General features: G+C 37.1%; 1 protein-coding gene across 4 annotated transcripts in view; it reads right to left on the reverse strand.

Annotated features, from left to right (window-relative positions):
* Positions 1-27,025, reverse strand: part of SMURF2 (SMAD specific E3 ubiquitin protein ligase 2) — a 120,935-nt gene that overhangs the window by 26,352 nt on the left and 67,558 nt on the right. For all 4 annotated transcript variants that reach the window (XM_078373551.1, XM_035300471.3, XM_035300470.3 and 1 more), the window contains 7 exons: positions 23,040-23,173; positions 20,643-20,708; positions 18,048-18,132; positions 15,507-15,590; positions 12,591-12,793; positions 10,312-10,396; positions 3,309-3,467 (listed from right to left, as the gene is read on the reverse strand). In XM_078373551.1, the coding sequence (XP_078229677.1) occupies positions 3,309-3,467; positions 10,312-10,396; positions 12,591-12,793; positions 15,507-15,590; positions 18,048-18,132; positions 20,643-20,708; positions 23,040-23,173 (816 nt within the window). The remainder of the gene's footprint in view (positions 1-3,308; positions 3,468-10,311; positions 10,397-12,590; positions 12,794-15,506; positions 15,591-18,047; positions 18,133-20,642; positions 20,709-23,039; positions 23,174-27,025) is intronic.

The following is a 27,025-nucleotide window of genomic DNA, read 5'->3' on the forward strand; positions in this document are numbered from 1 at the left end:
ACAAAAGTAAAACAACAGCCCTCTGTAGAGTACTCCAACATCCTTTATTCCTTATCTCCCCAAATTCCAGTCTGTCCCCCACATGACACTTTAAAAAAACTAGAGGCCAGGCATACTGGCTCATACCTGCAATCCCAGCATTTTGGGAGGCCAAGGTTGGAGGATCCCTTGAGGTCAGGAGTTTGAGACCAGCCCAACTAACACAGTGAAACTCTGTCTCTATTAAAAATACAAAAATTAGCTGGGCATGGTGGCATGCTCCTATAAGTCCCAGCTACTTAGGAGGCTGAGGCAGGAGACTCGTTTGAAGTCAGGAGGCAGAGGTTGCAGTAAACTGAGATTGCACCACTGCACTCCAGCCTGGGTGACAGACTCTGTCTCAAAAAGAAAAAAAATCCAGGCCGGGCGCAGTGGCTCAAGCCTGTAATCCCAGCACTTTGGGAGGCCGAGGCGGGTGGATCACGAGGTCAACAGATCGAGACCATCCTGGTCAACATGGTAAAACCCCGTCTCTACTAAAAATACAAAAAATTAGCTGGGCATGGTGGCGCGTGCCTGTAATCCCAGCTACTCAGGAGGCTGAGGCAGGAGAATTGCCTGAACCCAGGAGGCGGAGGTTGCGGTGAGCCGAGATTGCGCCATTGCACTCCAGCCTGGGTAACAAGAGCGAAACTCCGTCTCAAAAAAAAAAAGAGAAAAAAAATCCATACACAAAAGTAGTAAAGTCCACTAAAGACTTTACTGTAAAAGACAAAACTGTAAGCGTATTAAAAACATTTGCTTATAGTCCAAATTTTAAAAGATAAAGATTACATTAGAAAAATGGGCAAAAAGATATAAACAATTCACATAAGCATTGATGCAACTGGTCAACAGGCCAAAGAAAAGCTGTTCAAGCTCAACAGACAACCACAAAAAATTGTGAAGAGGACCTTCACAAAAATAGAAACTCCAAATAGTCAATAAACCTATAAAAAGGTGCTCAACCTCCTCAGCAATGAGGCAAATTCAAATTAAAGTTACAATGGGAAACCATTAAACATCAGAATACAAAAATTTTAAAGTCCAAAAAAAGCAAGTACTGGCAAGGTTCTGCAGCAACAGAAACTCATATATTACTGAGTTATATAGACTAAACTGGCATAGCCACCTTAGAAAAGTTGCCTTTATATATTAAAGTTGAAGACCGAAATATTCCATGACACAGCAATTCCACCACCAGGCAAGTGCCCTAGAGCAGTTACTCAAAGGGCAGACTGCAGATGACACTTATTTTGCTATCTAAGCTATATAGATCCTAATGCACAGAAACAGTCCATACTTCTCTATTTCTTCAGATACTTTTACATTAGGGCTTTCAAATACTTGCAACCTGTATTTGTAAGCAAGGTTTTAGAATCTTCTATCTACAATAAAGTAAGGTCTACTGACATAATGAGACTGCAAGGACAATTATACATATTTCAAAGAAGGAACCAAAGATACAAACTTTAAATGTTTTCTCCTATTATCTTAAAAAAATTGGTAGCCAGTTCTCATTTAAATTTTTGCTTTATTTAACCTAACTACCAAGAGATTATGAAACAAGAACATTTCCAAAGTCGTTTTAAAGTATATTATTATTTTCTTGTGTTTTTAACGTTTTAACATACATAATAAGAATTTTACAACAAATGAATGAGGAAGACAGCAAGTAATGCCACCATTCATCTAGAGAAGCTAAAATGAATTATTCAGGGGTCAGAGTGAACCTTGCTCTCCAAGCTCTTAGCCTAAAATCCTTGTTGCTATACCACTTTCAGTGTTTTTGTCAGAAGCGTTGAAATAGACACTTTGCTACTTTGCTTGGTAATGGAGTTTCCTCTTCTCGTTTCCTCTTCCTGCCCCATTCTTCAGAAGGCAATACTAATGAGTAACAGTTAAAAGAAATGAGGTAGCAAGAGAGAAAAGAAAAGCAAAGGATGCAAATAATACACACACAATGCTCAGTACAGTGCCTGACAGGCAGCTGAAGCCAGATCATCTGGGTTTCATTCCAGACTTCACCACTGGCAACGTATAGAAAGTCATGTAACCTCTATGTCTTAGTTACCTCATCTGTAAAAATGGCAACAGCTACTCATAGAGCTTTTCTGAGGATGAAATTACTAATTTGGATTTTGTTTGCTTTTTAAAGACAGTCTCACTCTGCTGTCCAAGGTGGAATGAGTGGTGCAATCACAGCTCACTGCAGCCACGACCTCCTAAGCTCAAGTGATCCTCCCACCTCAGTGTCCTGAGTAGCTGGGACCACAGGTGCATACCACTATGCCCAGCTAATTAAAAATATTTTTTTAAGAGAAGAGGTCGAAGTCTCACTATATTGCCCAGGTTAGTCCTGTATTCTTAGGCTCAAGTGATCCTCCAACCTCAGCCTCCCAAAGTGCTGGGATTAAAGCATAAGCCACGTGCCTGGCCTTGCTAACTTATGTAAAGAATAATGAACAATGCTTGGCACACAATAAGTGCTACTGAAGTGTTAGCCATTAATATAAATTATTAATAATTTTGTATTACAATGGCAACACAAAATTAGCCTGTTCAACCCCTACTTCTCCTACCAAGATATTGCCTCTGTAAAAAGCCCATGTCAAGCACCTCTGATAACTCTTTTCCTAACATTTCAAGACAGGTTCCTACTTAAGCATAGTAGGTTTAAAATACTCATATCAGAGTAAATTTTGTCACACTCTACATAAATTTTGCTCAACAAACGTAAATTATAACTGATTAAGTAGATGTTCTTCCACTCTTTAAGAAACGGTCTCCATCTGTCACCCAAGCTGGAGTGGTGTGATCATAGTTCACTGCAGCTTCACTCCTGGGCTCAAGCAAATCTCCTGCCTCAGTTTCCCAAGTAGCTAGGACTGCTGGTATGTACCACTGCACCCAGCTGATTTTTTTTTTTTTAAATGGGGTTTCACCATATTGGTCAGGCTGGTCTCGAACTCCTGACCTCAGGTGATCCTCCCACCTCAGCCTCCCAAAGTGCGGGGATTACAGGCGTGACCCACCGTGCCGGCTACCCAGCTGATCTTTTAATTTAAAAAACTTTTTTTTCTTTTTTGTAGAGATGAGGTCTCACTACGCTGACTAGGCTAGTGTCAAACTCCTGGCCTCAAGTGATCCTGCTGCCTCAGCCTCCGAAAGCACTGGGATTGATTAAAGGCGTTAGCCACTACACCCAGCCTCATATTTATTATTAAAAGCAACTATCAGTTTCGTCTTGTTTAACTCACATTTTAACATGTATTGTTTCAAAAACTTACTTTAAAACTAAATGCAAGTTAGCAGAGAGCCGAGGATCTGTAAATTGTGTTGTTCTGTTGTTATGGTCAACGAAATAAACTCTGCCTGTTGCCGTATTACGGATCTCCCATCCAGGAGGCAATGGACCAAGCTCTTCACAGTTGATGTTGCTAAGATCCCTGCAAAAACAAATATAAAATAAAAAATACCTCATTTCTGGCCCTGCTGAACCAAGCAAGTGTAAATGACACAGAACAATTCCACAAAGTCTGAGAAAATGTATTGTTTCAGAAACTTGAGATGTTCAGCTGGAATCTTTAATTCCCAATGGTTTAACGAACTCTCATCTTCAAAACCCAATCCATAAATGGCTCAGAAAAACTTATCACATAGCCTACATTTTTTAGTAAGTTCCGAGGCTTTAATGTAATACAGATTTAAATTAATATAAAATCAATCACAGTATCTGCCAACATAAACTGTATTTCAATACTTGTTTGACAGGAAATAATTTTGTTAAGTGTCAGTGATATAAGGAATTCAATATTTTCTAAAATTTCCCTTCATTTCTTTCAACATAAAATTTGTGTAAAATGTCCATTTCATGATTAATTTTAAGCTCTCCAACAAAGCAAAACTGGAAATGTTACTGAAATTATGATCCTGAAAATAATCACAGTGTATTTTTAAAGAATAAACTGCAATTCTAAAATCTGTAAAGTTAGTCAATAAAGAGCCTGTTTAAGATACATTACCCAGAATGCTCTAAGAGTTACCACTGCAATAAGAAAAGCTAAGATTTTTAATGGACCAAAGACTACTGTTACTATATTACACATTCTTAAAATACGAGTATATATAGACAAGGATTTATAGGGCCTTAAAGAATAAGTAAGGAGCTTCTATGTTGGTGAACACACTGAGGTACTATGGGGGTAGCCTGCCCAGAGAGGGTATGGTAGCTCCTTGCCCTCCCCACATACTGTCTCCTAAGCATTGCTTCCATTTGGCTGTTCCAGAGTTGTAACCTCTATAATAAACTGTCAAGAGAACTGCAAACTTTTATCCTCTACACTGTTAGAACCAAATGTTTCAGTGAATCTCCCAAAGTGTTGAAACTGCTGTTGTCATTCGCCAGAATAGTAAAGTCACTGCCCTTGGTGACATAAGTGAGGCTGCATGTAAGAATGTATGATATGTTCAGGTAATCCTCAGGTAATCCTCCCAACTCAGGCTCAGGTAATCCACCCAACTCAGCTTCCCAGATAGCTGGGACTAGAGGTGTGCACCACTACACCCAGCTATTTTTTAAATTTTTAGTAGAGATGAAGTTTTGCCATGTTGCCCAGGCTGATCTTAAATGAATAGCTTAGGCAACCAGAGCCATCTGTAAATATCAAAGAAATGACATACCCTGAAAGTGACCAAGCAAAGTCAAGAATCTGAGACAGTAAAAGTGTTTCTGTGGTCCTTTTTTATTAAAAAAAAAAAAGAAGAAGAAGAAGAAAATAAAAGAAATAAAAGAAGCACGTTTAATATAAATTTATAACAGACAACTATAAATAATGACAAATTTCAACAAAATCCCATTTTAAAAGTTAAACTAGAAAGATGTTTTTCTTGAGAAGACCTTGGTCATGGTGAAACACAATGATGGGCACACAGTGACCTAAACTTGCCAAAGCAATGATTCTGACTTCTGTTATAGGTGTTCCAAGAGACTCCTCCTACATAACAGCTAAAGTGTGGGGAAAAAACTATTTGAAACACTGCTAGTCTCAAAAGAGGCAAAGGAAAGTTCCAAGAATCCTTCTCAAATTAAAAAAAAAGGGAGTGGCGGGACTGAGTGAAGGTGGTACATGAGTGGCAGGTAGGCAGAGGGTCGGGCTAGCAGCAAGACTGGGATAGGAAACCTGAAGTTTCCTCTGCAAGCTGAGAACTCAAAGAGGGAATGAAGTGATTCCAGGAAAATATACTAAAATTCCCATTGCAGGTCCACAGAATTCCCAACTAATTCAGTTCAAAGAATAAATTCACCATCTAAGATCACCAAACCCCTCAGAAAAAAAAAAAAAGCCACTATGACAGAGTCCACAGCAGACTCAACACACAGCCAGCAGCAGAGTCAACAATAAAATTCCAGAACTAGGTCCCCAAAGACTGTTAGAGACCAAAAAGAAAACAGTTGTGAGATATAATGTTTTCAAATATAAAAAAGTACAATCACAAAAATGAACTATCAGAGAAAAATTACTAGGAATAAACAAAAAAAATATGTATTTTTTTGAGATAGGTTCCTACTCTGTTGCCCAGGCTGGAATGCAGTGGTGTGATCACAGCTTACTGCAACCTCAACCTTCCCAGGCTCAGGTAATCATCCCAACTCAGCCTCCTGAGTAGCTGGGACTATAGGCATGTACCACTACACCCGGCTAATTTTTAAATTTTTGTAGAGATGAAGTTTTGCCATGTTGCCCAGGCTGATCTCAAACTTCTGGATTCAAGTGATCCATCCAATTCAGCCTCCCAAAGTGCTGGAATTACAGGCACGAGCCATGCGCCGGCCCCAAATAGATTTTTTTTAATAGTTTAGAAATAAAAAACAGGATCTGGAGGCCATTATCCTTAGCAAACTAAAGCAGGAATGGAAAACCAAATAATTCATGTTCTCACTTATAAGTGGGCGCTAAATGATGAGAACACATGGACACATAGAGAGGAAGAACAGATACTGTGGCCTATGGGAGGGTGGAGGGTAGGAGGGAGAGGACCAGCAAAAATAACTAATGAGTGCTAGGCTTAGTATCTGGGTGACAAAATCATCTGTACAACAAACCCCCATGACACAAGTTTACCTATAACAAATCTGCACGTGTACCCCTGAACTTAAAAGTTAAAAACAAGAAAAACAATTATTGAAATAAAAAAATGAACAATTATACTGATAAAATGCAGAATTTCATTTCAGGTCATTTTATTTAGAATTTTATAAATCTATAGCCACACATGGGAGAGTGATAATGCACTGATTAAAAGAGCAAAAAACTGGAAATAATCTATATGTCTCGTTGGGAGCTGATTTTAAAAAATGGAATGTTGGCCGGGTGCAGTGGCTCACACCTGTAATCCCAGCACTTTGGGAGGCTGAGACGGGCGGATCACAAGGTCAGGAGTTCAATACCAGCCTGGCTAACATACTGAAACCCCATCTATACTAAAAATGCAAAAATTAGTCAGGCATGCTGGCATGTGCCTGTAGTCCCAGCTACTTGGGAGGCTGAGGCAGGAGAATCGCTTAAGCCCAGAAGTGGAGGTTGCAGTGAGCTGAGATCACACCACTGCACTCCAGCTTGGGCAACAGAGTGAGACTTCATCTCAAAAAAAAAGAAAAAAAGGAATGTTATACAGTCATGCAAAGTAACACAGATCTGTATTTCAAGACTATAGTCAATCTGTAATATAACAAATAACAAGGCATTAATCATTGTTTTAAAGATAAATGCAAAACATGATGAAATGAGATTTCTTGAATAAATCTAGGTATCCTGGATATCTTTATAAATATAAAGTTTTTTTAAAAGAGTCTGACTTTGTTTTAAAGTCTGTTTTAAAGAGTCTGACTTTGCAATTTTATAAATATCTTTGAATAGTGATATTCTAACACAATTTAAATATTTATAGTATACTTTGATAAAAGATCCTCCATACTTACTAAAGGATCCTCCAAAAGATAAAAGTTTTTAAGGTAATAATGGGGGATAGTGAATAAGAAAAATAATCCTGAGTGTTATTTCATAAAATCATCATTCAAAATATGTCAGTATTTAACATGGATATTCTTAAAGCTTCATAGAAATCCTTTACTACTCAATAATGAAAAACTGACATGTGTCCTCTGGAATAAGTACCTATTACCAACAGTGGTGCTTAAAGCTGTCTCAATTTCAATTTCTTTTGCCAGCTTATATGCTATTCTTTCAACAGATAACTCAAGGTCAACTTTCTCGCTATTGTAAATCATCCAGTTTTAGATTTTTAAAAATCTAAATTTAGATTTTTTAAAAAAATCATGATCATTTTTATTCTATGCATTTCCTACAAATGATTTCTAATTATTTTAAAGGAAAGTTATTATTGACCTTCAACTAGATAAACAGTCCAAAAAACTTTTTACTGTTTATATAATAAAACTGATTTTGAGAAGTTAGGCCCTTGAATTATTTTAAAGTAAGTATTTTTAAGTAAGCTTTAAAAAAATGTAAAATTTCCTCCCCACTACTTTTTTATTTATTATTATTATTTATTTTAGAGATAGAGTCTTGCTCTGCTGCCAGGCTGGAGTGCAATGGCGCAATCTTGGCTTACCACAACCTCCACCTCCCACATTCAAGCAATTCTGCCTCAGCCTCCCAAGTAGCTGAGATTACAGCCACGTGCCACCACACCTGACTAATTTTGTATTTTTAGTAGAGACAGGCTTTCACCATGTTGTCCAGGCTGGTCTCGAATGCCTGACCTCATGATCTTCCTGCCTCAGCCTCCTAAAATGCTGGGATTACAGGTGAGAGCCATGTGCCTGGCCCCCACTACTTTTAAAAACAGCTTATACTGTCAAGACATGGAAATGGCAAAAATGATAAAGTAATGAGTTAAAGCATATTCCCTTGGTTGCCACCCTCAAAGGATTCTGAGCTCTGTAACACAAAGTAAGACATTTTCATTATCACAGTTTTATGTATAAATAGAGAGTATCAAAGCAACCCAAGACTAACCAGTCACATCTGTTTTTGATTGAAATACATAATAGAGTCCTGAGTATAAGCTTTAGGCAGAAGAAAAACAATGCTCTGTGGGTTGTTTTGGGGGCTTTGTTTTGTTTTGGAAAAGGGAGGCTGCTGTGCTTATAAAATATCCACACCCTACAAATCCTTTGTATGTGCAACATACAAAGTTGCTTTAGAATTTAATTTAGAATTCAAGCTTTTTTACAGTTTCGACTGGACTACTTGGTACTTTGCATGTATTCATTAAAAAGTAACTCAAAGGGCCCAGCATGGTGGTTCATGCCTCTAATACCAGCACTTTGGGAGGCGGAGGTGGGCAGACTGCTTGAGCTCAGGAGTTCAAGGCTAGCCTGGGCAACATGGCAAAACCCCATCTCTAATAAAAATACAAAAATTAGCAGGGTGTAGTGGCACATGCCTGTAGTCCCACCTACTCAGGAGGCTGAGGCAGGAGGACGGCTTGAGCCCAGGAGACAGAGGTTATAATAAGCCAGGACTACACTACTGCTCTCTAGCCTGGACAGCAGAGCTAGATCCCATCTCAAAAAGGTGGGGGAGGGATGGAGGGAGGAAGGAAGAAAAGAATGTTTCAAAATTATAGTAAATCACTAAATTCATTTGTGTGTCATTTCATCTTTTTGAAGTTAAAAGTTATTGACATTTTGGTTAGTAATTGCAATGTCTGCAGCTGAAATACACAAGTTTGGATATTTAAATTAAATTGAGGCCAGGAACAGTGGCTCACATCTGTAATCCCAGCACTTTGAGAGGTTGAGGCAGGCAGATCACCTGAAGTCAGGTGTTCATGACAACCCTGGACAACATGATGAAATCCTGCCACTACTAAAAATACAAAAACTAGCTGAGTGTGGTGGCAGGTGCCTGTAATCCTGGCCACTCATGAGGCTGAGGCAGGAGAATTGCTTGAACCCGGGAGGTGGAGGCTGCAGTGAGCTGACACTGGGCCACTGCACTCCAACCTGGGCAACACAGCGAAACTCCATCTCAAAAAAATTAATTAATCAATTAAATTAGGCTGTTTTCTACATTAAAATGAAATTTTATTAAGAAACACATAAAAGAACATGAAATACATTTATGAGGTTAAATTTTTTTAAAGATTTTTTTTTTTAAGCAGAACCATAATTAAGAATTTTATCAACCCACTACCCTTTTTTAAGGGGTATGCTTTCTATGTTTTTCCCCAGGTCAATTTTCTTTTCCTATCCTTTTCTTTTTTTTTTGAGATGTTGTGTCACTCTGTCACCCAGGCGAGAATGCAGTGATGTGATCTCAGCTCACTGCAGCCTCCACCTCCTACCTTAGCTTTGCGAGCAGCTGGGACCACACAAATTTTCTTTCTCTTTTCTTTTGAAATGGGGTCTTGCTCTTTTGCCCAGGCTGGAGTGAAGTAGTTCAACCAAGGCTCACTGTAGCTTCAACCTCCCTGGCTCAAGCAATCCTCTTACCTTAGCCTCCCAAGTAACTGGGACCACAGACATGCTCCACCACATATGGCTGATTTTTAATTTTTGGTAGAGGTGGAGTCTCTCTCTGTTGCTCAGACTGGTCTCAAACTCCCAAGCTCAAAGACTCCTCCTGCCTCAGCCTCTGAAATTGTTGGGAATACTGGTGAAAGCCACAGTGCTTGGTACCCCAGGACAAGTTTCAAACTCCTAAAAGATCCATGTTGTGGGCCGGGCACGGTCACACACATAATCCCAGCACTTTGGGAAGCTGAGGCGGGTAGATCACTTGAGGTCAGGAGTTTCAGACTAGCCTGGCCAATATGGTGAAACCCCATCTCGACTAAAAATACAAAAATTAGCTGGGCGTGGTGGCACATGCCTATAGTCCCACCTATTCAGGAGGCTGAGGCAGGAGAATCGCTTGAACCTGGGGGGCAGAGCGATTTGCACCACTGCATTTCAGCCTGGGCGACAGAGTGAGACTCCAACTAAAAAAAAAAAAAAAAACAATAGATCCATGTTTTTATTTCACTTTTTTTAAGGGGAAGCAGGGGAGGGTGGTTAGGGACTGGTAAGGGAGGGGAGAACTGAGATAGGATTGCAGAGAAGTAGGTAGCACTTTCTACTAAATGTCAATACTGAAATAACTATCAGAAGAGTCAACTCCTACATAAACTATTTTTAAAAGGTAAAAATTTCTTAAAAATCAAAGAAATCCTAGGTGAAATGGCTCTTTGATGGTCTAAAAAGTACTTAAAATACGTTCTTACCTGGGCACTCTTGGATCATGCCATGTGCTCACACCAGTCTGTGTGTGTAGGAAATACACCTGACCTTGTTGTGTTGTCCTCTGTTCTGTAAAATTAATAAACACATAATAAAAACATTCAGAATGTCTGGATCAGTTATATATACTAAGACGCTACACTAATAGGGGAAAAACTCCAAATTACAAATCTATTTATTATTTAAAAAGTTTTACAAATCATTTGTTCTGTCCCCTGGAAACAATTTTATAAATGATGAGGGCCACAGGCCAGCTATCCAAAAGTAAACTAAACTTAGAAGGTGGCTGAAATACCAAATCTGATTGTCACAATACTAATAATTAAAACATTTTAAATGATGTAGAAAAGGCTCTGAGGAAGAGGGTGGCCAACATTAGGAAGATTTGAGGAGGAACTTCCAGAAACTTTCAAAGAATTTGGAGGTTGATGATGCTTATTATACCTAATTTTATACCAAAATTTATGTTTTCTCTTTGATGGACGAATATGTATTCTCAAGATTACATTTGAGCTCAAAGAGAAGCAAAACAGATGAGATACTGGGGAGACATTCTATGTCATAAACAGGTAGACATGCAAAAATAATCAAGTTAGAAAGAAGAGGACTAAAGAGCAAAGGTGCACACAGGGTAGAAAAAGTCAAGAATGAAATGAACTCAAAGCCCTTGGAAAGAGAGAGGCCAGAGTGAAGAGAACAATCTAAAAAGGGTTTCTTTATGGTGGGTTTTTTGTTTTCTTTTCTTTTTTAAAAAAACAACAGAATCGGCCAGGCGCAGTGGCTCACGCCTGTAATCCTAGCACTTTGGGAGGCTGAGGTGGGTGGATCACCTGAGGTCAGGAGTTCAAGACCAGCCTGGCCATCATGGTTAAACCCCATCTTTATAAAAATAATAATAATAATAAACAGAATCACTTTTCTTTAAACAAAATCTAATGAGAAACTTCAATACAAAAAACAAGAAAACTATTACTAATATTTATTAGTAATTAATTTGTTTATAAACCTATAAAGTCAAATTTGAACTTTACATTTTTAAAAATTATAAACAAAAAATCATATTATAGAGGACAGCCATAATAATTTCAGCCTTAGTATCCACTTTATTTGTATGTTTTGGTTGTGCAATTTTTTAAACCCAAATCACAGAAATATTGTAAAAGTATAACCACTCCTGCTCCAAAGAGCTTGCCTTATAATCTCAAAGAGAAATGGCAGGAAAGTATTTATTGTCAGGTCTAAACATTGATAATAACAGTTAAAATTTACTGTGACAGACACTGTGCCAGCATTTCATGAGATTATATATCACTGATTTCTTGCAACAAACCTAGATGGTTGATACTATTTTTTTCCCCTACAGGGGACAAAACTGAGGCCAACGAGGTTAAATAATGTGCTCAGTGTTGCATGGCAAAGCCAGGATATGAATGTAGGTCTCTCTGTCTCTCAAGCCAATAATTTAGTATGTGCTAAAAGTTAACCTTTGAGTCACTGCACAGTTAATGGACAAATTTTTTTCAAACTAAAGAGCTAAAATACATTTTAAAATAAAGTTAGAATCATGCATTTGCAGGAGGGTTTTAAAAAATATTCTTGAGTAAAATAAAACTTGGCTTTCTTTCTTTTTTTTTTTGTGTGTGTGTGTGTGTGTACGTGATGGAGTCTTGCTCTGTGGCCCAGGCTGGAATGTAGTGGCACAATCTTGGCTCACTGCAACCTCTGTTTCCTGGGTTCAAGCAATTCTCCTGCCTCAGCCTCCTGAGTAGCTGGGATTACAGACATGTGCCACCATGCCTGGCTAATTTTTGTATTTTTAGTGGAGTTGGGGTTTTCACCATGTTGGGCAGGCTGGTCTCGAACTCCTGACCTCATGATCCGCCTGCCTCGGCCTCCCAAAGTGCTGACATTGCAGGTGTGAGCCACTGCACCTGCCCCACCTTACCTTCTATACAGTGCCTATTTACAAAATAGTCTCACTTCATTTCATATGCCCCTCATACTATCTTTGTTATAAGGTAGTCATCTCACTTCATCACAAAAGGGCACAAACGCTGAGGTTAAATGACTAGCACAATGTCAAACTGTCGGTTAGACAGTCTTCTACCACTGCAAAGACTTTCAAACTTGAGGTTTTATATTTATATTCATGCAAAATCCCTAAGCCCGGATTAATAACTTTTTTCAAAACTGATTTTCTGACTTCCTCAGCAAGCTGAATTCAGTAAACTACACTCTATTTTTCTTTTGCTAGTTGTCATACCATAGCCTTCTGGTAGGTCTGGAGGAGTATGTAAATGTGTCCTGCTCATGTAATTTCTATGTCGTTGCGACCTGACTCTTCTCTCAGCCAGTCTGGGATCTGAAGACTGTCCACATGTTGCACCATTTGTTCCACTAATTGGAGTGTTCTCATCAACAAAGCAGCTAAGAGGTCTGCCAGGGCTAGAATACTCGGATGCCGGTCTATTGAAAATTAACAAGAAAAAGACATTATCAATTTAGATATCAAAAGTAGAGTTCTCTAGACACTGTATACACTACAGTAACAATCACTTATCATATATGAAAACAGAATGACTAATACAAGTATAATGACTTCAAGAACTCTGAGTGAAAGCAAACCTGATGACTCTTAAGTGCCAAAGAAACCCAAATGATAAGCATGTCATCGACTATGTATTTAAATGACTTTATTTTAATTACATTTGATATAAAATCCACATATATCTGTGGATGTGAATACTGGCTTACAAAACACTGCTTGATCTCACTACAGCCTTTCTCTCACACCTGACTTCCCACCATTCTCCCTCCCACTCTGCTTCTGCCACACTCACATCTTCCTGTTCCTTGAACTTGCCAAGGTCACTCCACCTGAGAGCAGTTGCTCTCCCTTCCACCTGGCATATTCTTTTCTCCTACTTTCCCTAGGCCTGGTTCTTTTTTGTCATTCAAACCAGTTTATTATTGCCTCCCAAGAGGTCCTTCAGACCTCTCAATCTAAAAATGTCACCCAGTCATTTGGCAATACATCACAAAATTAAAGAAGATGGTTTGTCTCTTTAAGGATCTTCTAGTCTACTATTGCAGATCTTTCAAAATTAAAAAAAATCAAGAGTTCATTCTTAAATTAATATGGCCAGGTATGGTGGCTCACACCTGTAATCCCAACACTCTAAGAGACTGAGGCAGGCTGATCACGTGAGGTAAGGAGTTTGAGACCAGTCTGGTCAACATAGCGAAATCCTGTCTCTCTTAAAAATACAAAAATTAGCTAGGCATGGTGGTGGGCGCTTGTAGTCCCAGCTACTCAGGAGGCTGAAGCATGAGAATCACTTGAACCTGGGAGGCAGAGGTTGCAACAAGCTGACGTCACACCACTGCCCTCCAGCCCAGAGCGGGACTCCATCTCAGAAATCAATAAGTAACATTTAAGACAACAATCATCCTTTCATAAATGATGAAATTAAGGTTAATTTCACTGGTTAAATCAAAAGGAAATGGGCTTCACCTGAACAATGACACAAGTACATATTCATTTGTGCTCAAATATAATAAAAATGAATACTTCAATTAATTTCTTGGCAATTTAATACCAGAAATGCAACTTGGCAACATGAGCTAAGCTTTCAACTGAGAATCATAATGTAAAACAGAAAACTTTGTGATCCAACGAGTTATGCAATTTGTCCTCAATAAATAAAAATAGGTGCAGCTAATGAGAAGAATTTGGTATTTTACCCCTAGTGCCAGTCCTGCTCAAGAGAAGGGAAATAGGAAAAACAAAACACTGCACAAGATGATAAATTTTGTTCTCACTTAAAAGAGTGGGAAGAGAGGGATTCAGCCACTTAGACTATTTATTTTTGGTTATTTAGAAAACATCTCTTCGCAGTTTCCAAAAATTATCTTAGATCCCAATGCCTTTATACATTAAATTCCATGAAGTGACTATACTTGACATTCTTCAAGATTTAGTTCAGAGATTCCTCTGCTTAACTTACCAATTTAATTCATTCAATAATTTTATTTTTTTGAGACTGAGTCTTGCCCTATCACCCAGGTTGGAGTGCAGTGGCGCAATCTTGGCTCACTGCAACATCTGCCTCCTGGGTTCCAGCAATTCTCCTGCCTCAGCCTCCTGCGGAGCTGGGATTACAGGTGCCCACCATCACACCTGGCTAATTTTTGTATTTTTAGTAGAGCTGGGGTTTCACCATGTTGGCCAGGATGGTCTCAAACTCCTGACCTCAAGTGATTCGCCCACCTTGGCCTCCCAAAGTGCTGGGATTACAGGCATGAACCACTGTGTCTGGCCATTTTTTTTTTTTTCAGATGGCATCTCATTCTGTCACCCAGGCTAGAGTGCAGTGGCATGATCTCAGCTCAGTGCAACATCCACTTCACGAGCTCAAGCAATCCTCCCACCTCAGCATCCCAAGTAGCTGGGAGCACAGGATGTACCACATGCCCGGCTAATTTTCTGTAATTTATTTGGTAGAGACAAGGTTTCACCATGTTGCCCAGGCTGGTCTCGAACTCCTGAACTCAAGTGATCCACACTCCTCAGCCTCCCAAAGTGCAGGGATTACAGGTATGAGCCACCAGACCTGGCCTCATTCAATAAATATTTACTGGGTACCACTGCAGGCCCTGGAGCTACAATAACAGCATGACCTCTCAAAGCGTTGAAGATAACCTTTAAAAAATAATAATGGGCTGGGCGCGGTGGCTCAAGCCTGTAATCCCAGCACTTTGGGAAGCCGAGGCGGGTGGATCACGAGGTCAAGAGATCGAGACCATCCAGGTCAACATGATGAAACCCCGTCTCTACTAAAAATACAAAAAGTTAGCTGGGCATAGTGGCATGTGCCTGTAATCCCAGCTACTCAGGAGGCTGAGGCAGGAGAATTGCCTGAACCCAGGAGGCGGAGGTTGCGGTGAGCTGAGATCGTGCCATTGCACTCCAGCCTGGGTAACAAGAGCGAAAACTCCGTCTAAAAAAAATAAAATAAAATAATAATAATAATAATATAATGGCATCTGTTGTAAGATCTACTGATCTCCAACAGCATAAACCAAGAAAAAAAAAAATCTAGTAAAGCTGGCAGATAAGTAGAAAAGGACTTTGGGAGGGTGGCTAGCAAGACCATGGGAAATATTTTTATGTTCTTACCGTGTTGGGCGCTCCCACTGTGTAGTTCTTGTTATATGGTTTAGATACTGGATTCTTCCAGAGGCGGTTCGTCTTTCTTCCCAGCTTAAATAAAAATATTGAGTGATAAGGCGTTAATAGGAAACTTGGACATAGAAAGTTTTCAGTGCAACAAGCCAGTAAGACATCTGCTGTTACAAATCAGGAATGTCAACCTGAAATAACAATTCACAGAATATAGAAATTTTTCAACTTATTTTAGAAGCGCATAATATATTTCATGGGATTCTGAAGCTTCTAAAGTATTTATGATAAGGTATAACAAATATTTTCCATCAGCCAAACTCCAATAATTTTCACTATTAGCCATAAAATTAATTAAGATCATGAAACTGGTAAATAGAATAGTAAGGCTTGGGACCCAGGTAGTCTAAAAATATAAATTATATATATCATTTTTAAAAATTAAATTTCACTAATTAAAAACATATAAAAACTTTAAAAGCATTTACCTGCCCAAACTAATTTTTTAAAAATCAAGACCATTGGGTGGGTGCAGTGTCTCACACCTGTAAGCCCAGCATTTTGGGAGGCCAAGGCAGGCAGATCACCTGAGGTCAGGAGTTCGAGACCAGCCTGGCCAACATAGTGGAATCACATCTCTACTAAAAATACAAAAACTAGTTGATGTGGTGGCATGTGCCTGTAATCCCAGCTACTTGGGAGGTTGAGGCAGGAGAATCGCTTGAATCCAGGAAAAGGAGGTTGCATTGAGCTGAGATTGCACCACTCTACTCCAGCCTGGGTGACAAGAGCAAAACTCCATCTCAAAAAAAAAAAAAAAAAAAAAAATCAAGACCACTACTTTCTATCAACTCTTTATCGTAATTCATTTAATGAAAACAAGGCAAATGACTATAGAAATGTGATGTTAATATTTCTACAAAGGTACTGACAGGGGTTGAAAGACTCTAAAAACAGAAAGTGGTCCGGGTGTGGTGGCCATGCCTGTAATCCCAGAATCTTGGGAGGCCAAGGTGGGTGAATCACGAGGTCAGGAGTTAGAGCCCAGCCTGACCAATATGGTAAAACCCCATCTCTACAAAAAAAAAAAAAAAAATTGGCTGGGTGTGGTGGTGGGTGCCTGTAATCTCAGCTACTCGAGAGGCTGAGGCAGGAGAATCACTTGAACCCAGAAGGCGAAGGTTGCAGTGAGCTAAGATCACGCCTCTGCACTGAACTACAACCCAGGCAGCAGTTCAAGACTGCATCTCGGAAAGAAAAAAAAGGAAAAGAAACAGATGCTAGGATTTTTCCTCCCTGTGATTACAATTACAGCACAATAATGTAGGGCAAGTTTAGAACAATAAGCCTTTTTACTGCTGGTACTCTCTCAATATTGATTAGTTATTTCACCCTAAATTTCCTCTTCAAAAATGCCATAATCTACCTCACATCCATAAAAGAGCTAACAGACATACCTGGAAGCTAAAGTGATCTATAAATAGTTAATTATAGTAATTTTTAACAGTTTAAACAAAATGGGTAAATACTCTAACCTGGCTATAAAATTTTGTATAAAAAATAACTGGAGTTAAAATTTAATCATTTATACACTTAAATGGATACAATTTATTATATGCAAGTTATATCTCATTGAAGTTAATTAAAAATACTTTGAATGTTAAAAATAAAATCAGAAAAGAGTCAGAACTAGTATCAAGAAGAGTAATGATAAAAAATCATGACTTTAGAATCAAGACAGGTTTGTGTGTTTTGGCTCTGCCACTTACTATGTGGCCTTAGGCAAAATACTTAAATTCTCTAACTCTTAGTGTTTGAGGGTAACAAGAGTAGAAGCAATAGAAATAATAGTAGCTAAATTATTTATTAAGCACTTATTTTATGTAAGACACTGTGCTGAAGTGCTTTACCTGAATTATTTCATTTAATCCTCTCAACAGTTTATGGGGTATATACTATTATCACTCATACTCTTTTGTAAATAAATATAAACCAAAGCCCATGGAAGTTAAATAAATTAAGATCATAAAACCAGTACACAGAAGAATAAGGATTAGAATTCAAGTGGTCTGATTTCAGAAGGATGGCTATATGCTGCTTTCCAAGATGCTGTGAGAATTAAATGACACAATGTACATACAGTGCTTATAAGAGTATCTGACATATACATACTCAATTAAATGTTACTATGTTATTTTAATTACTATTACACAAATTTTCCATCCCATCCCTCTTAAATACAGCAATGTTTCTAATTTAGCACTTGCATGCCGTTTTGAATTTAATCAAGCAAAAAATTTTTAATAGATAATATTTACAAGAGAGTTACATTTGTCAAGAAATTTCATGTATCTCCTAGTCAAAACTCTTAATAACCAAATTTAACACATCTAATTTGTGACAAGATCCTCCACTAATTTTACCATTAGAAGGAAAATCTACATTCAAGTTAAATATACAGTGAACACTAACTTATTTCTATTTTTTTAAGGATATTATCTATATATTTCTATAATGATTTCAGTGATGTTAGCTTACCCGTCTGGTAAATCATTATCAAATAAACGACTGCAGTCCACGACTTGTCCTCCTGTGCCTATTCGGTCTCTGGACTGAAGACTTACTATTAAATGACAGAAATATTACTAAGATTCATAGAACCAGAAAGAATTATTATAATAAAAAATTTCTATCTTTAAAAGACAGCTGGTTTAGCTTATTTTAATAATTGAGAATTACCTCCTTGGTTTCTACTAAAATGTATAATTTCTTTTCCCATAGATTTTTCCCTTTAGAGTAATATTAGAATTCTAAAGTTTTCTACACTTTACCATGTTCATAGAAGAAGCCTAATTCCTTTTTTACCGCAGTAATGGTGCATAGCAGAGTCACTAACCACCATGGACCATCATATAATATTAAAAATGCTATAGATTTTGCAAGCCTTAATGCAAAGTAAAAAAAAAAAGTAATGATGCTATAGAAATGTATTTACAGGCCTAAAAAAAGATGTTTATGATAAATTTAAGCCAATTTTAAAAAATCAGTATAATCTCATTTTTTTAAAAAAAAAAAAAGCCTTTTGTATATAGAAAAGGTTTTCTATACCTTTTGTATAGAAAGGGTATACATCCAAGTGATAACAATGATGACAGATTATCCTTCCCATACTCAAACACTCCTCCTACCTCAGCCTACCCCTGTAGCTGGGACATAACAGTTTTAAACAAGGAAAAAAGTTTTTAGTCCTTGAATAAATCATCTCAATTTGGGAGATTTTTTTTCTTATGGTAACGATTCTAAGAATAAAGCAAAGTGCACCAAAATGTTTGCAAGTTTCAATGTTATAATAGCAAAAAAATAAATTTTAATTATTAAGTTGTGATATATCTACATATTTCATCCTTTAAAAATCATTAATTACAAAGATTGTAAGTACTAAAAATGATTACGGTAAATCAAAGAAAGCAAAATAAAAATTTAATGTTCACTGGAATTGAAGACATAAATATATACATTTTATATACATATTTATGTATATAAAAATACTAGAGTAGAATAGTTTTTAAAGTTAGTCTTCTAGTGTCCTTTTCTCCATTTTCCAAAAAGTATATTTATCTACTTACCATTATTTGTTAAAGGGCTAATTCTGAAAGAACTGGAACTCATTCTGTTTTTGAATGACAGAACTAAAGAATCATAATGTTTGAGTCTAGCCTGCCTCTCTGATCAGTGGTCACATTAGATTCTCATAGGAGCACAAACCCTATTGTGAACTGCACACACAGGTTGCCCACTCCTTATGAGAATCTAATACCTGATTATCTGTCACTGTCTCCCATCACCCACAGATGGGACCATCTAGTTGCAGGAAAACAAGCTCAGGGTTCCCAATGATTCTGCATTATGGTGAGTTGTGTAATTAGTTAATTATATATTATAATGTAATAATAATAAAGTACATAATAAATGTAATGCACTTCACCCCCACCCCCAGTCCGGCCCGTGGAAAAACTGTCTTCCATGAAACCAGTCCCTGGTGCCAAAAAGGTTGGGGAATGCTGGTGTAGAGACTTCACAGCGATAACCACAGTAACTTTGCTATGTGGCTACTCTGGTAGTATGAACCCAATTCACTGCCTCGTAAAATGAAGTCCTTCAAGTACCTTCAGTAACTAAACCTTTCTGATGAGTTCATAACAAAATAATATTATTCTAAGTTCTGCTCTATCATGAAGTGTGACATTCCTACTGCATTTTTTTTTTTTTTTTTTTTGAGATAGAATCTTGCTCTTGTCGCCCCTCTGGAGAGCAATGGCATAATCTCGACTCACTGTAACCTCTCCCTCTTGGGCTCAAGCGATTCTCCTGCCTCAGCCTCCTCAATAGCTGGGATTACAGGTACCCGCCACCATGCCTGGTATATTTTTATTAGAGTGTATTTTTTGTAGAGATGGGGGTTTCATCATGTTGGCCTGGCTGGTCTCAAACTCCTGACCTCAGGTGATCCACCAACCTCGGCCTCCCAAAGTGCTGGGATTACAGGCGTGAGCCACCGCACCTGGCCACATTTTTCTTCTTTAATTTAAAAAGCCTCTAAGATGAACAGTGTCCTTCCATACTATGCATCTTGATCAAATCTCTATCAATTCTTAATAAAGGTCTCAGCAAATTTGATGTCAAGATCTTCCCTCCAGGTCAATTCAAGATACCCTAAACACCATGTAAGGCTACGAAGTGCCTCTGTTTTTTTTTCAATTAGCATAGATTTTAAAGCTGTAAAGCATTAAACATTAAAACGTGTTCAACAGAATGTTCTCTTCTTACTAGTTTTAGAATTATTTTCAGTAAACTTTAATAACGTCTATAAAGTTTGAACTCAGTGCTCTACTTTATTAGGATACTTTGAAAGAATTATTTCCTAAAGGATCTTCACAACATTTTTTTTTTACATTAAAGTTTTTAAAATTAAGTTAACCTGGTCCTGGATTCACTCTAACATTTTACCTGATTCATTTAATTCAGGCCAACACAATGAAGCTACAGTTATTATACTTTGATCTAAAAGGTATTTAGACCTTAGGTCAATTTGAATGAAATCAAAATTCATGTAACTTTAAATTCCACACTTACCTACTATCTGTCCTCTAACTGTATCATTGTCATTTGGCCCAAGTTTACATAAATCCAACCTCTGATCTATTTGAAATCAACAAAGAAAGCAATTAAAAAATTTGCTGGTATCAGAGATACTAACAACTACAGAGTGACAATAAATTTCCACAATCCATTAGAAATCAAACATATCATTTAAATTCTTTAAAAAATCCAAATTTCAAAAACTATGAAATACTGGTGTATTACATTGCCAACATGCAGTCACTTTCTCTCCAAAACTTTTAGAACACTTTAGTCTGAGTCTTAATAGTTGTTGGTGTTAAGGAATTTATCCCTGAGCCTTGGTTTTCTCACATATAAAAATATATGAATCCTCATAGTTTTTAAGGATTAAATCAGACAATTATGCAAAACTCTCAGCATAATGCCTGGCACATAACTGGTCAACAAGTGTTAGTTGTCATTATTATTTTTTAACTAACCATTTCAAATGACATGCACACAAAAATGTATTTAAAAGAAGCCAAGAATAACTGTAAAATCTGGATTTGCATCAGTTCTGCCACTAATTCATTTAGGAGCAACTCATTTATTCTCTCAGAAGCCTCATCTGTAAAAGAGATATGACACTGGTCTGTCCCTGAAAGTTATAGTAAGGAACAATGTCACCTGGTTTTACTTTGATTACAGTACTTATAGCTGAATGCATTTACAACTGTATCCCATCTGTCTACTTATTTTGTGAATTGATAAAAGGAGGAGACCATATTGATAAAAAGAGGAGTCTTTGTATTTTACACTCCAATCTGGTAGAACATTGCATAGGTAGGTGTTCAATAAATATTTGATAAATTCAATATTACTGCACATCAAAAAGGTCAAATTAATACAATGAAACATTCACAAGAAACAGAAAAATCCAGACCCCTAAACTACAGTCCCTAGTTATCCAACCAAAAATACAGACGTTTTTCTCTTTGCAAAATAAATGGGTGGCTATACAGTGGATTCTGCAGAGCAACTCCTCTCCTATTCAGTCCTCCTATTCAGAGCATGTGGCATGCTCCCTTTGCCAGCAAGCCTTTGCCCTTGCTTCTCAGAGAACAGGGTTCATGCCTCTTTCTCCTTTATACAGCCAGGGTTTACAACGGTAGCATATTAAGTGTTCAATAAATGTTGGGTAAATTGAACTAGGGATAATGTCACACATTTGATCTATAAGTTTTCAGTTTGCTGAGTAATAAAACAGTTCTTTTATATGCAATTCATTTTTCCAATCCCAATGTCTTTTCTCTCCTGTTGGTTAGCCTGTCAGCCCAGAAATACAAGAATTTCTCAGATGCTTTTAAATACCTTGGACTAAGAACTTCTAGCTCAATTTTCTGCCTTTTTCTTTTTTACAAGGTCAATATTATACCTATGCTGTATTATCATACTTCATTAAAAGAGACAATCTCTTAATATATTTAACATTCAATGCTAAATTTACTCTGTTTTTTGTTTATTAATTTCGAGTTTGTTTAGCAAATGCATCTGGGCTAAATCCCATGACAATGACTAACAGTATTTTTTTATATTATATAAAAAAGAATTCTATAAAAACAAACACACAAAAAAAAAACCTGTTGAAAAAGGAATTCCCATTTATGTTCCAATGGAAAGACCCATCCAAAAGACTGTCACCTGGTTATGCTAAGTCAACTTATAAATCCATTATGAAAACCACTTATAATTTCTTGATCTTGGTCTAATATTCTAAATGCCCAAGTTGGTGATAAACTGAGCTACAGTTAAGTGGTTAATATAGCTGTCATATACTCAAAATAATGTCTAATCTTTTTTAACTTTTAATTTTGTCACAGCAGTTTTATATACTATACCATTCTTACCCCTTCATAATTGCCTTTTAACTGCCACCTCAAACACTCCACCTAAATAAAAACATTTCATCCACAAATCCACCAAAACCAGAAAAGGGCACTAAGAAATTTTAAAAGCATATACATCCTGACACCCTTCTTTTTTCCATTCTGGATATCAATCATTTCTTAGTACTTTTAAATTAACTGGAAATGAAGTATCAAGCTCTGATTTAGCTGTAAGTTTCACATATTTAAAACATTTCATTTTTTTTAAGTCTACAAAATAAATTTAGACCAGGAATTTTTACCAATATTTCAGACATACACAAGTAGTTGTGTCTGAAGTCCTACCAACATATCAAATATATATATATATAAATAACATATACATAAGTAATATATGTATTTATAGATATTATATAATATATATTTACATATATTTGAGAATATATATAGTGCATGTATATATGTATATGCACACATACATATACACATACACACACATATATATATACATTTTTTAATTTGAAAAGCATTAGTATCTACTCACAACCAGTGTCTTTGAGGCGGTTGATGGCATTGGAAAGGAGACGAACACAACCAAGAAATCCAGCACCTTGTTTCTTATGGATCTTCTTGTGATTCCATACACTGATCGTAACTGAATCAGACTTTCCAATATACCTAAAAAATAAAACAGCTGCATGAGTTAAGTTGGTAGCTATAGGCATTTGGTGGAAAATCTTTCTTTTGTTCTTTAGATAATCTAAAGTTACATATATACTTCGGAGTCTGGCTAGATTATGCAAAATATGTCTTGAGTTAATGATCTACAAGATTGAATCTAAATTTTTTAAAATCTTGAAAGTAAAATCTAAAAAAATATATTTACTATATTTTTATCACATCTGTCACTCTCAAGCTGGGCTACAATTCTAGTTAATAAAAAGGCTATTTTAGTAGCTAGTGTCTAATAACACTAAGGGGGTTTATTAAATAACTTCTTTCCAAGAAAAAGAATCTTAAAAACTTTTATCACAGTCACATTTTAAATACATTTCAATGACATGACCTACTTTTCAAGGGATAGGGTCAAGGCTGACAGACCAAAAATCTGACCTACCTGTTATATTTTTAAATGCTGTAGAACAAAAGCTGTTTGTAACGCTTTTCCCCTGCTTCTTTCCTGTATGCAGGCCTTGAGCGAGCAGGACTCTTGTAGATTTCACTTCACTGCCTGCAGACAAGCAGAGCAGGGAAAAGCGTTACTGTACTTGTCTGTGCATATACCTGCAAGTATGTAAACGCTCTACCACAGCCAACTGTTAACATGGCATCAACCCATGCAAAAAGATAATAAAATGACATAATTATGTCAGTAGAATCCTAGCTCTATTTCAATGACAGTAAGAGGTCAAATTTTTGGTCCAGCAACCTTGATCTTAAAATATCATTCATACAATAAATTAGCAATATCAGAAAAATTGACCTAGTACAGATAAAAGCCTAAACCACTTAGGTAAGGACTAAAGCTTTAAACAAGGAACATGGAAGGTATACTTGAGCGCCAGGATCCAGCTGTGTCTAAAAAATGCCCACCCTGCGCTTTTAATTATACAAATCAGTACATTCTCTTTTAAAAAATTAAGCCAATTTGAATTTGGTCTCTACTGCTTGCAAATGAAAAGATTTGAACTAAAATATTGTTCAGTATGCATGTACTAATTTTCGAATACACCCACCAGATCTATCTACTGGCATGTAATTCTAGAGCCAGAACCAAGTATTGAGTAGCTGAATTACCCAAACCAAATATTTTTTTTACAAGTCACATTCAACCAGTTGTCCAACTAGTAAGCCTGGTTTATAGGTATGCTGAAATACATATATTGATTACCTCAGTCCTCAGGGCAACGCACCACTGGCTTAAGTGACTTCATCTATTTAGTCCATTGTGCCCTATTTTTTATGTGTACCATGATATGAAAAGGTTGGGAAGCTCATTAAACCATAATAAGGAATTGCTAATTATGGACCTTCTGGAAACAGCCAAACTCTGAATTACTAAAAATCGTGAAATATATTGTATTACTTAAGAGTACATGTCACAAACATTCTGTCCAAATATTCCTGCGCCAGCAATTAATCAGAAAATTATCTTTCTTATACATAGAGAAGTACATGCTTTTACTTTAATGAAACCTCATGAAATAATAACATACATGGCAACATAAAAAGTAAATCCTTCTGTAATCCCAGCACTTTGGGAGGCCGAGGCGGGTGGATCACGAGGTCAAGAGATCGAGACCATCCTGGTCAACATGGTGAAACCCGCCTCTACTAAAAATACAAAAAATTAGCTGGGCACAGTGGTGCGTGCCTGTAATCCCAGCTACTCAGGAGGCGGAGGCAGGAGAATTGCCTGAACCCAGGAGGCGGAGGTTGCGGTGAGCCGAGATGGTGCCATTGCACTCCAGCCTGGGTAACAAGAGCGAAACTCCATCTCAAAAAAAAAAAAAAAAAAAAAAATGTAAATCCTTTTATAATTGAAAGTCAAATAGAGGGCTCTATTATCTTCTACTAAAACTCAGACTTCACTAACAAATATATGATTTATTAACAAGTTTCAGGACATTGTGTTCAGAGGGGGAGAGGGACACTTCTATAGATGAATATAATGTTACAATATAGACCAAAATATAATATATGTACTCAGGATTTGGGGCTAAAATTTAATTATTAGACATCTGTTTGCACACTTAGCCGATTAAAGGCAAGGATTTTGCAAAATGACCTCAGAAACAAGCAAGAGAGAAGCCTCAGGTAGACAATATTAACTGTAAGATAAAACCTACTAAGCACATGACAAGATGTTCAACATCATTAGTCATGAGGGAAATGTACCTCAAAACCATGACGAGGTATAACTTCATATCCACTACGGTAGCTACAATTTTTTTTTTTTTTTTTTTTGAGACGGAGTTTTGCTCTCGTTGCCCAGGCTGGAGTGCAATGGCGCAATCTCGGCTCACCGCAACCTCCGCCTCCTGGGTTCAGGCAATTCTCCTGCCTCAACTTCCTGAGAAACTGGGATTACAGGCACACGCCACGATGCCCAGCTAATTTTTTGTATTTTTTAGTAGAGACGGGGTTTCACCATGTTAACCAGGATGGTCTCGATCTCTTGACCTCGTGATCCACCCGCCTCAGCCTCCGAAAGTGCTGGAATTACAGGTGTGAGCCACCGCTCCCGGCCCTACAATTTTTTTGAAGAAAAATAACAAGTGACAGAGGGATAGAGAAACTTCCAGTGGAAAACAACAGTCATGAAAGATCAAAATCAGGATGCCATCAGCAATACTCTAAACCTACACTGTCCAAAATGGTACCCACCAATCACAAGGGACCCTTAAGTACTTCAAAAGTGGCTAGTCCAAATTGAGGCAAGTTGCAGAATAAAGCACTTATTTTTTTTTTAACATAAAATGAGAAAACCACTGATTTTTCAAAGACATAGTAAATATGTATATATACCATATATGTAAGTAGCTCAATATTTTTATACTGACATGTTGAAAATATTTTTGATACACTGAATTAAATAAAAGACATTATTATGCTTAATTTTAATAAACAGAGTCTTGGCTATGTTGCCCAGTGTGGTCTCAAACTCCTGGCCTCAAGCTATCCCCCCACCTCAGTCTCCTGAGTAGCTGGATTACAGGCGTAAGCTACCATGCCCAGTTTATTATGCTTAATATCATCTGTTTCTTCTTACTTATCTTAATGTGGATACTAGGAAGTTTAAAATTACAGATAAGCTCCTATTTGTGGCCTACATTATATTTCTACTCAATAGTACTATTCTAAAGCTAGAAGACAATGAAGTAATGTATTCAACATTTTGAGGTAAAGTGATATTTTACTTAGAAGCCTATACTCAAACCGTATCAAAAGATAAGAAGTCAAAATATATTTTCTGATAAGCTGTAAACTTTCTTCCCATCTTTGTGTTATTTCTCAAAATGACAATGGAAGTTAGAGTACACCAAAACAGGAGCGTAAACAAACAAACAAACAAAAAATAGGAAGTCACTAAACCTAGAAGAGACAAAGGAAATTGCCAACACACCAATAAAGGCAAGTCTCAGGACAACTGAGGTCTTAGAGAACCATCACACCAGACTGGAGAAAGAGATCAGAGACTCCCAGGAGGGGTATCTCCAAAAAGAAACAAAGTCAATGGAATACTGACAGAACTGAATATATGGAGAAAAGACCTTTAGTTCTGCAGGAGTTTGAGGATTATGCCATGTAATTTCTCATTCCTATCAATGAGATAAATAGAAAACTAAATAAGTGGGAAAAGTAGCTACTACAGAAAAACAAAAGCAGTCAAGAAAGAAAATGTAATTCTTGTACCCATGTGACACAACTATGGATATTTACATAATAATGTAAACATTTAACAATGGTTTGGCCAAAAAGGTTCATATAATTATATTGAAGACTAAAGAAAAGAAGGGGCTTGTGAGT

This window comes from Callithrix jacchus, chromosome 5 (assembly GCF_049354715.1).
Source record: "Callithrix jacchus isolate 240 chromosome 5, calJac240_pri, whole genome shotgun sequence".
NCBI lineage: Eukaryota > Metazoa > Chordata > Mammalia > Primates > Cebidae > Callithrix > Callithrix jacchus.